Source organism: Paralichthys olivaceus, chromosome 3, assembly GCF_024713975.1.
Source record: "Paralichthys olivaceus isolate ysfri-2021 chromosome 3, ASM2471397v2, whole genome shotgun sequence".
Classification (NCBI taxonomy): Eukaryota; Metazoa; Chordata; class Actinopteri; order Pleuronectiformes; family Paralichthyidae; genus Paralichthys; species Paralichthys olivaceus.
The window spans coordinates 20,109,607-20,120,019 of record NC_091095.1 but is presented as its reverse complement, the minus strand read 5'-3'; the positions used below and the strand labels follow the sequence as shown (position 1 = coordinate 20,120,019).

At 39.6% G+C, this 10,413-nt stretch overlaps 2 protein-coding genes across 5 annotated transcripts; one reads left to right on the top strand and one right to left on the bottom strand.

Annotated features, from left to right (window-relative positions):
- Window positions 1-161: 161 nt before the first annotated feature.
- Window positions 162-4,457, bottom strand: sgcb (sarcoglycan, beta (dystrophin-associated glycoprotein)). Its single transcript, XM_069522402.1, has 6 exons — window positions 4,303-4,457; window positions 3,208-3,417; window positions 2,922-3,107; window positions 2,629-2,820; window positions 2,211-2,342; window positions 162-2,120 (listed from the first exon to the last, which is right to left on the bottom strand). Exons 1-6 carry the CDS (start codon window positions 4,315-4,317, stop codon window positions 1,920-1,922), a joined length of 936 nt encoding a protein of 311 aa, XP_069378503.1. The 5' UTR covers window positions 4,318-4,457; the 3' UTR covers window positions 162-1,919.
- Window positions 4,458-5,279: 822 nt separating this feature from the next.
- spata18 (spermatogenesis associated 18) lies at window positions 5,280-10,094 on the top strand. 4 transcript variants are annotated; one of them, XM_069522401.1, is made up of 12 exons: window positions 5,280-5,506; window positions 6,236-6,341; window positions 6,425-6,540; window positions 6,748-6,866; window positions 7,056-7,151; window positions 7,237-7,371; window positions 7,471-7,702; window positions 7,800-7,958; window positions 8,042-8,217; window positions 8,524-8,647; window positions 8,754-8,828; window positions 9,083-10,094. In XM_069522401.1, the coding sequence occupies exons 1-12, from the start codon at window positions 5,420-5,422 to the stop codon at window positions 9,137-9,139; spliced, it is 1,482 nt and encodes a 493-aa protein (XP_069378502.1). In that variant the 5' UTR covers window positions 5,280-5,419; the 3' UTR covers window positions 9,140-10,094. The 4 variants fall into 4 exon arrangements, 3 of the variants coding, with proteins under 3 accessions (XP_069378502.1, XP_069378500.1, XP_069378499.1); XR_011240662.1 differs by lacking the exon at window positions 5,280-5,506 and adding an exon at window positions 6,067-6,142 and having other exon boundaries at window positions 8,524-8,639; window positions 9,083-9,157; XM_069522398.1 differs by lacking the exon at window positions 5,280-5,506 and adding an exon at window positions 6,069-6,142.
- Window positions 10,095-10,413: the final 319 nt, after the last annotated feature.

Here is a 10,413-nt window from a genome sequence, read left to right as displayed (position 1 = left end):
GTCTAGTTAATGTATTATTGTAATTGTTTTCCTCCATGATTTATGATAGATAACCGATCCTGAAGTTTATGACGAAGAGAACCGTGCCCTGCTATAAGATAATAAAACAGCATAGTGAGGAAGTGTATTATTTTCTAGTTACTAAGGCCGATGACAACAGGTTTCACATAGCAACATGTTGCTTTATTGAATCAAACATAGCATTGAAATGTTGGACATATTTTTTCTTGTAGTAGTTCCAAATTACTCAACTCTTTCCAAACAGGCACCAGGTCTGCAATGCTCTGAGAACAACTACTTCATGACATCAATAACAAATGTTCTTAACATCACTTCTGTTATAAAACAGACAATCCAAGGCAAAATAAAATCTTTTATGGTATATTGCACAAAATTCAAACAACACAATATGGGCATCAAACAAGCTACTGATTATTTCAACTCATCTGACATTCATGAACATGAACATTTAAAGAGATGTGCATTAATCTGTAGTATAACTTAGTGCAAACACTCTTCTGTTTTTTAATATTGTATTTCCTCACTGTAAAAAGCTTCTGCAACAAAATGAGAATACTATCCATATATATTGATGTCACTGCTCATCCCTTATAAATCCATTGACACGTGCATGATGAACAGTCCCAGGATGTGCAGAAAGAGGCCTGTTTAGCATTACGGGATGGCTTCAAATGTAACACTCCTGTTACAGTTTATCCCAATTCTGTGCAGTTCACCCAAAGTATTATATCACTCGATATAATCTTATAGTGTCTCACGCATGTCAGTAAAAATAATAAAGAGAGTAACAAACACAGCTGCCAGGAACAATGAACAGAAAATAAAATCATATACAACCCCCCTACAAGGATTGTGCCCTCGATTAGTAGTTTATTACGGACACCTAGCTAAAACGAATGTAGTTTAATACAAGAGTCCTGCAGTAAATTCTGCTTTCATGGCACTTACAATGTTCATTTTCAGGGAGGTGTTTATTCTGCTTTCTAGTAATTTTGGGGGCGTAATTTTTTTGGTGCTGTTCAATTATATTTTGTCTGAAGACTTTCACAGACATATTGGTATTATATATATGATATAAAAGTTTAATTCAAACAGAATAAACAAGGCAAAAAGATGTGCATTTATGTTAACATTTTACAGAAAATGTAAATGAATGTTCAATATATTGGTTATATTTGTGTTTTACCTTACTTCATTACTTACAATGAAGTTTATGTCTAAATTATAAAATATAAAGCCTTGATTAGATTTCTTTGACATATTGGTTTATCGGCCCCTAAAAATCCATATGAACTAAGCTCTATTTCTGTCCATCCCATTTATATCACTGACAACAGGAACATTAGACTGTATAAAGTAACACAGTTCAACAGCACCACAAACAGAATCAACACGTCTCTGAAACAATTTAAATAAAAACTGAACATTAAAGCATTCATGGAGGGGGATTTACTGCAGGACTGTTTATTAGAAAGCATTAGTTTTAACTAGATGAACCCATTAAACTGCCAACTTAGTCTATAATACTGGACAGTAAGGCAAAAAATAAATATTGTAGCTTTTAATTGCTACCACCTGGCAATGTAAACCACAATATGATGTTATTTGTAGGAGTGTTAAGCACTTTCACGGCATAATAAAGTTTAAATAAAGTTGGCAAAACTGCAGGACAATAAAAAAACTACAGATTTCTGTTAATATCTTTGGCCAAATGGCATTGATCTGTAATACCATTCCTGCTCTGCTAACAAAATAAGGAATACAGAATTTGTCAGGTGAACCACAGAGGTACAGTATTGTTATGTGCAAGTCATGATGAATTTCCTATAGAAAGTCCTGTTATGCAAATATGTAATCTGATTGGATGGGTGAGATTCAGCAGATTCCAGTCAGGCTTCCTAGTGAGCTTTTCTACAAGGGTTATCTGACGTCTGGCACCCCATGTTGGGATACTTCACCTGCACACGGAACAGAGTCCCGTCAGCACACATGCACAGCTTGTACCTCTCCATCCCCTCATCGAAATACACATCTCCTGCTGAGTTAGGGATGCGTGTGGCATTGAACATGACTGATCCATTGAGGACGATGCTGTTTTCCTGCAAAGAGAAAAAATCCATGATCCATGTCTCTCAATCTTCTTTACGCTGCGTTTATGTAACTCACATTACACACATGTCCATACTTACAGCTCTGAGCTCGATGCCTCCACCCATTTTGAACTCTACGGTACGGCCCATGATGTTGACCCCCTCATTACCACGGATAATAGCCTTGCTGTCCCCTTTAATGTTCAGGTCAGATGTCGCACTGCTGGTGATCTAAAATCAGAAACAACCAGAAACGTTCAAGGGCATTCATATACAAAGATATACGGATACTCCAAGATTGTCTGGGCTTTGTATGTTCAGCTGTTGCCATATTGAACATTGAATTTCTAACATGGTCTAACCTTCATTTAGTTTTTTGCTCTATTTATTCATTTCACTCTCATTTCACAGTCATTATGAGTCACTGTGGATTGTATAAATATTTTTGTGAAACACTGACACAATAAATCAATTATATATTTTTTTACTATCAGACAGTTATTAGCAACATACACACCCTTTCTGTGGACGCCTTTTTAACGCTGAGGACTTTGACCCCTTTGGGCAAATGGAACTCATGGTTTTCAAAGTCCGTACTGAAGAACGTGTTCTGTGTGCGGGGGTCTGTGAATGATATGCCGACATCACTGACGACCGAAGTCTTTTCCTTTTCTACACTGAGCCTAGAAGTGCCTTGCTGGAACACAACCTGGAACAACAGAAATGAAGCAAAGAGAGGATTCATTATAAGAAAGCAGTGTATATTTTAATAATGATTAGTCATCACTGTAAATGTGCTCTGTGTCTCACCGGGTTATTGTTGCCGACAATGACCAGGTCCTGGTCCTTACGGCCTCCTACTGTGCTCTTGTGCAGTGGATGAATGATGCCCATGTCCGCTTTCTGTTTAAAGCGCAGCAGGCCAGACTCATGGAACTCCATACTGTCGCAGCCATTCGGACCAATACGGATCACAGTCCATATAACTAGTGTGATCTGAGGGACAGCGTGAGACCAGAGTTCATGATTCATGCAACAACACAGTGATTACTCGAAGAGGATTAATTTAAAAACCATTTAGGCTCTTAGTACTCACAATGAGGTTAATTAAGGCGAGGAGGAAGAGGAGGACGATGATGCAAATGGCCATGTTTCCCTTACGTCCTCTCAGTCCTGTCTTATGGAGACGCTCCTCTTCTATGGGTACATAGCCAGCTTTAAAGTTACTGTTGTGTTCCTTGTTGATGTTACGTCTTTCTATGGCCTTTTCTCGCATGGACTTCTTCACCGGCCCATTGGAACTCTCCTGGATGGAAAAATCAATCTTATAACACTAAGATCTAGATTTTGTGTGACTGTATTTCCATAATGTAATTTCTTTTAAGTCAGGACACTATACATTAAAAATAACCTATATACTTGTACAACACCATAACATGCACTACACAGAGAGACCTATGAAATCTTCATTTTAACTAATCGTTGAATCCATTCACCTTGAAACTTGTGTATTTTATACATGTGTGGACTGTTGACATGCTTTGCTTATGAAGATTAATAAAATGCAGGGTTGGACAAACAAACAATATAAATAATTATCACAATATACTTGCAATCAATAGCAACATGACAACGGTTCATAAGTGAGAGGTATAATAGCACATAATTGATCTTCATCAGATTTGTATTAGATACTCTGTTTGAATCCACAATCGTCTTTTAACTTAAAATAAATAATGTGTATATACACGAGTGTCTAATGCTTACTCAACCTAATGGTCCTCTGTCTCTTGTGTGTTGGAATGCATCTCAGTTAAATGCCCCGCGACTCCCTGTCTGTGGCCATGACTAAAAATAAACTCAACTCCTTTGAGCAGTAAGATGCCAATTAACTTCACCGTCTGGCGTTTAAGAATTAAATAATTGTCTCTATATTAGCTAATTGACTTATTTGTCAAGCAGCAGGTCTGAAGGTGCTAAAATAAAACCTAAGCCTAACGCTGCCCATAATAACGAGGCGGAGGCCAGTATTTATCACACTGACAGAACCGTAGAGCCTCAAACAAGAGCGAAACATTTATATTTTATCAATCAGGTTACTCGGGACATGGCAGCACAAAGGATTAACGAACATCTCCGCTATAAACAGCGTCAAACGCCAGAATAAGAAGAAATATAGAAGATCCCAGACCTGTTCAGACGCCATGTTGACTCTCTCCTGCTCGCAGAGTGACAGGGGACAAACCACTTCTCCACAGCCCGAGGTGAAACTAAATAACAGCCTGTGTTGTGAATTATTATTGAATTATTGAATGAGCGACAATTAACCATACATCACAAAAAGATTCAGTTAAAACAAACCAGAAACGAATACACGGTGGTTTTATTGGAACCGTGCGTGTTGAAACAGACGCTGCCATCATAATAAAAGATGGTTCCTTCCAAGTTCAAGCAGCCAATGACAGAAGGATCCTAAAATAGAAAAACATGTCCATTCAAAACTTCCAACTGCAAAACTGGACACAACAGGAGGATCTGAGCACCATGCACATCTATAGTTATTATTCTTACTGTCATCATTATACGAATTAATGCATTTATCACAATTACTATTAAAGACAACAATAATAATGGTAACAATAATAATAATATAATGATAATAATAATAATATTTGTAATAATAATACTATTTGTAATAATATATTTTATTATTATCGTTTCCTTACTACTACTAATTATCATAATTATATGAATAAAAACCATCACAATATTTGTTTCATTGTGATCGTGATGTGATTGCCTGATTGTTATGGTTTTATAAATGTTAGTTATGACATGTGCACGTGTAATTCAGTCCACTATGACCCTCGGGTTTACACTGTGGGTCCTCGGTGTCGTTTGACAGTGTGACATTTCAGTCGTGTTTACATGAGGAGAGCAGACACACACACACACACACACACACACACACACACACACACACACACACACACACACACACACACACACACACACACACACACACTCCCAGTATTTATTTGGTTTGGTTGCGGGCTGCCTGGTTGTTGGGTTGGTTATTGGCTCGTCTCCTCGTCTTGTCACCACAACCTGAGGCGGTGCTTGGGATCTGTGTCGTAGTTGTGTGTGTGAGTGTGTGTTTGAGAGAGAGAGAGAAAGAGAGAGAGAAGAGTGAGAGAGAGAGAGAGAGAGAGAGAGAGAGAGAGAGACTACACATCCAGATTAGAGGCCGCTGTCCTGTGTCCTGTGTCCTGGGATGTGTTAAACCTCTGAGGACTGAGTGGACGAACATGGCCGACACATTGAGGAGACTGACCAGCACCTCGTCCTTCAGCGTCTTACAGGACAAGCTGGAGAGCTGGCACCAAGATTACCATGTAAGTTCATCAATAACCAATGATCGACCTAAATCTGACCACAGCTCTTCATCAGTCACTCTGACTCCGGTTAGATCACAGGCTTAAATCCAGAATTACGAACCAAAACTTATATGTATTTGTACATTATGTGTGTTCCTCTAAAAATGATGGACGACTTTTTTGAGTCCTCTCAGCTGGCTGTTGTTTCACTGCACATCGTAACAGTTTTATTTTCGTTATTATGTCAGCTGTAGATGTGATATGAAACGGTGTAATTTGAGAATACATGCAGGTGTTTCAAACAACAGTGAAGGAATGCACTTGTTTAGATTACATTGATTTCCCGGTGGTAGAGTTTGGTTGTTATGGACGCCGGTCGCCATGGCAACGGTTGGACTGTTCCAAAGATGTTTGACTTTATTGGTAGGATGGTTCACGTCCGTTACTTCCGGTAGAAGCAGTGCCTCGCTCATAAACCGGAAGTTGTTCCCTGGTTATAATACTGAAAAAAATGTGATGATTCATGAAAAATTAAACCTTTCATGGAAAACCGTTTTTCTTTGCAAACAAAAATACAAACCAGTCAACAAACAGACGAGTGAATGCACAACCTTCTTGGTAGAGGAAACAATCTACAGTTTGAAGTGCTTAATGGTTTGTCATGCATGTCATCTCCCTGTCATCACATGTCACCTAGCAATGTTTTATTCATTTAATACCATACTGTTGTAATTTTTCTTCTCCCAGGTCATTTCCTGTGACCAGAATCTGAACAGATGTTGTGACCTGATTGAATTAACCTCCAAGATCCAGGGCCAACTGTTTGCTATCCTCAATCTCACAGCTGCTGAGGGTAAGGTTTGTTTATACAGCATTAACCTGGTTATCATCACTGAATAATAAAACACATACTCTGTTTTTCATCTCATGAATCAGGTGGACGCTACGCAGGAGTGGACACTCTCAAAACACGCCTGCTGCCGTGGCTTAGTACCTGTTTCTCCATGGCAAAGCCCTCTGTCTCTAATGACACCAGTCTACAGCTTATCCAAGTGAGATTATCTCTTCCTATACACTTCATATCAAAGAATCTCCCAGTATTATATGTATTAAATTAATATTTAAACTTTAAAAATATTTAAAGTTAGTGGAACATTCTGCAAGGAAAAATAATCTTAATTCAAATAATGTATTTGATACCTTTATTCATTTATTGTGGAATTCTGTTGTCATATTTACTGTATGTATTTAATTATCAGGACTCAGTGGAAAAGGACAGGAGGATCAGGGAGCTCTCTGCCTCTCATGATAATGACATGCAGAAGATGGAGACTCAGTTGTGCTCCACTCGCTTACAGCTGGTCTCTGTCAGAGCAGAGTAAGTCTGACCAGTACAGGCAGCATGTCATGTAACACTAACTAACACAAACACTAAACAGGAGAGTTGTGGTAATAACTGCAACCAGTCACAATTTCAGTTTCATAAATTCATTTGCACAGTTTCCAATTTGTATGATTGACATAGTCCATGAACACACTGTAACATATGTGCTCCATGTTTTTACAGACTGGTTGATGCTCATAAGGAGCTGGATGAGACAAAGAGCAAATCAGCAACTACTCTGCTGGCCACTGAAGATGAAATATTACAACTGAAAGCTGAGTGTGTGATACAGTCTAATACTAGAACAATACAGTAATTTGTGAGACAATATGTGATACTGATGCAGAGTGTGTCTGTGTTTCAGTTTGCGAGCCGCACATGAGCAGGTGGAGATTTACAAGAGGAAGCTGGGGGCTCTTGATGACTGTGAGCGTCAGATTCGCCTCCTGAGAGATGAAGTGTCCTACCTGAGCACGGAGAAGGCCTTGCTGCAGGAGAGGTACTCACATGCACCCAGTGCAATTATGCAGATACTGTACATTTCCACACACACTGTCACCACTACACAGAACAGTGTCCTCCTTTCCCCCCCCTTCAGGCTGGTGAGAAGTCGTTCTCCGAGCCCTTTGCCCAGACTCAGCCGCTCCTCCAGCCCCATGAGGAGTGAGTCACCCACCAGAGCCCAGCTCACTAACTCCTCCCGCCATGCACGTCTCGTGTCTCGCTTCAGTGACCTGTATGCTGTGGAGCGTCAGGAGGCCCAGAGCCTGCTTCGACGCTACATAGCTGATTTAGAGATGGTCCAGAAAATCATCTTCATTGCTGTAGTGGTACGGTCGTAATTAATTTAGGGCCCGAAAGTTAAATATGAAGGGTTGTGTTTGATTGTCTGTTGCTGTGCATGTCTTTCTGTGATTTATCTCTTAGGAATCGTTCAAGACAGCAAAACTAGCTTACCGCCAGTTCAAGCTGCGTGTAAGAAAGACCTTGTCCCCATCCCACTTTGGACCAGAAAGTCTGGAAGACGCAGCCGTGGACTACATTGTCAGAAACTTGGACCTATATGATGTACAGGACAGCGTCAATGTAAGTTTAAATTTGTCTCTGATTAGTCCTCTTGACATTTAACAAAATTCTGTGGGTATGACTGTGTTGTTTCCTCTCCCCAGGGCGTGATCAATGCCATGAATGTGAATCCACGCATCTCCTTCCCACCAGAAGTGGACTTTGTCCTCATCAGTGCATTGATCAGGGAGACATGCAGGGTGGCCTTCGCCATGCAGACTCTGGACCCCGCGCTTGACTTGGCCTTTGCCAGTGATGGAGAACTTTACAGTGACATTAAGTCAGTCCATTGCACAACGCTGTGTCTAAACCTTATATCAAAGCTGCGAAACAACATTCATACAGTGTTTGATTTACTTATTACCACACTACCAAGCAGTTTACAACAGCACCTTTGTACTACAGCATATCACTTGTGTCAGTTGATGTCGTTACCAGTAGATGTCACTCTTGTCACACACACACGCACACACACACACACACACACACACACACACACACACACACACACACACACACACACACACACTCCCAGCTCTCTCACTCCTACCCCTGTCTTCCCCTCCATCTCCCTCTCTCTCTGCAGGTACCGTCACAGCTATGACTCTGAGTTCACTGCTCCTCTGGTGATGTACCACGTGTGGCCAGCCTTGATGGAAGGAAACTCCGTCATAGTGAAGGGCGAGGCAGTGACCAGAAGAGGTGCTCCGGTACAGACTCTTTTTAATTCAGAAATGTGCTCTGTAGAACATTGTAAGAGCATGAAGCCCATATGGAGATGCTTGCATTCAATGGTGATGTGTTTGTTTTTTGCAGTGGAGTAGAAGCCGCAACCAGAGCAGGAGTGCCAGCCCTGTGCGCTCTCGCTCTCTCAGCCCAACTCGCAGTCTTGTAAGTCTTTATAATATTTGAGAGTGCAACAAACCACACTGGAGGATAGGCGCAGTTGCTGGTTTTGGTATTACATGTCTTTTTGGGCTTTAAGATGCTAAAATGTATAATCCAAATGTATAATTTTCCACTTAATAACATGCATGCACATCAATGGCCCTAAGGGTATGTACTTCATAATGTCCACTTCATTTATCAAAGCTTTAATGTACTCTAAAACTGTAAATACAAACATTACCATTATCTTTTTTTAGGCATTTAACAGCAAAAGAAGCCTGTCCCCTGAACGTCTCACAGCTAGCTGCCTGTGAACTCTCCTTCAACAGGACAGGAATCCACACCGTCATGTCTGACATACTCTAAATTCTGTTTCATCTGTGCAGTTATGCAAACGTCTGCTTCCACCAAATAAAGCAATAAAAATCTCAGATACCAAAGGCTGTTTAGAGTTTACATCGTCAGAGGGTAGTTTTATGGGAAACTGACACTAACATGATGTCAGAAGATGAAGTAAAAGATGATGGCAGCTAAATGAACTGTTGTCTTGAGTGTATTATATTCAATGAGTTACTTAAGTTATTAATAGAAACTAACAGTGTTTTTTAGTGGTAGTGAGACATTTAAAGTATGCTTTTCTGAGGAAGACTTGACCTGCACAGTAACACTTTCATAGTCCGACAGTGGACTATAGAATCACAATGCATAGAGCATGCAACATGTAAGACTCTTTTCTTTCACTATAAGTCTACACAGCAGAATACTTTAGGTATGCAGCAGGGCGTACAGTATGGTGCTAATGGTCAGTGCTAACTTCAACTCCTCCAGTACTTTATTGACTGATCTTAGTCATTGCTCCTTTAAGTCGTGCTGTGTCTTTCCCCCCCTTTCTTATATTTTGGTGCTGTTATTTTATATTGAGTTCTGACATGTGATGTAATGCCGCCATAGCAGCATGTTTATAATATGAATAAATAGAGGTAGTTATACCATTAAACTCCACAAATTTTTTTTTTAATATGATTAGTTATTTGCAGCAATGTCTAAATGCATCCAATATGACATTCTATTTATTTACATTCCATATATTATCACCAGGTACATTGACATATCTGATACTTCTGTACATGATTTGCCTGTTAATGTCTTGACTTTACATATCATAGTAGATTATTCATTTTGATTTAACTTGTGGTGTGTGATGAGTATATTCTTTTAATAGTACCTTATTGTTTTTTTTATGAATAAATGACAAAATGTTTAATTTCCGTGTTTGTTTTCAGTGTTTTATTTACTACATATATTTTAAGCATCCTTACCAGCAGTGCAGCATTTGTAAGGCATCTTGATCAATTACAAGTGAACACATGATGGGGAGATATTTAGAACAAACACTTTTTTAAATCTTGAACGCTTCCTTCTAGACGATTTCTTTGATTTACATTTTGTGGAATCACAAGTTTTACTACTATTCTGTTTTACCAGTAGATGGCGCTGATACTCCATCACTAACGAAAGGTCAAGCGGTAAAATCACTGCAGTGGTTGTGAGACAACTTCTACAAGGTGAGTTCTTACCAGTTTTTTCA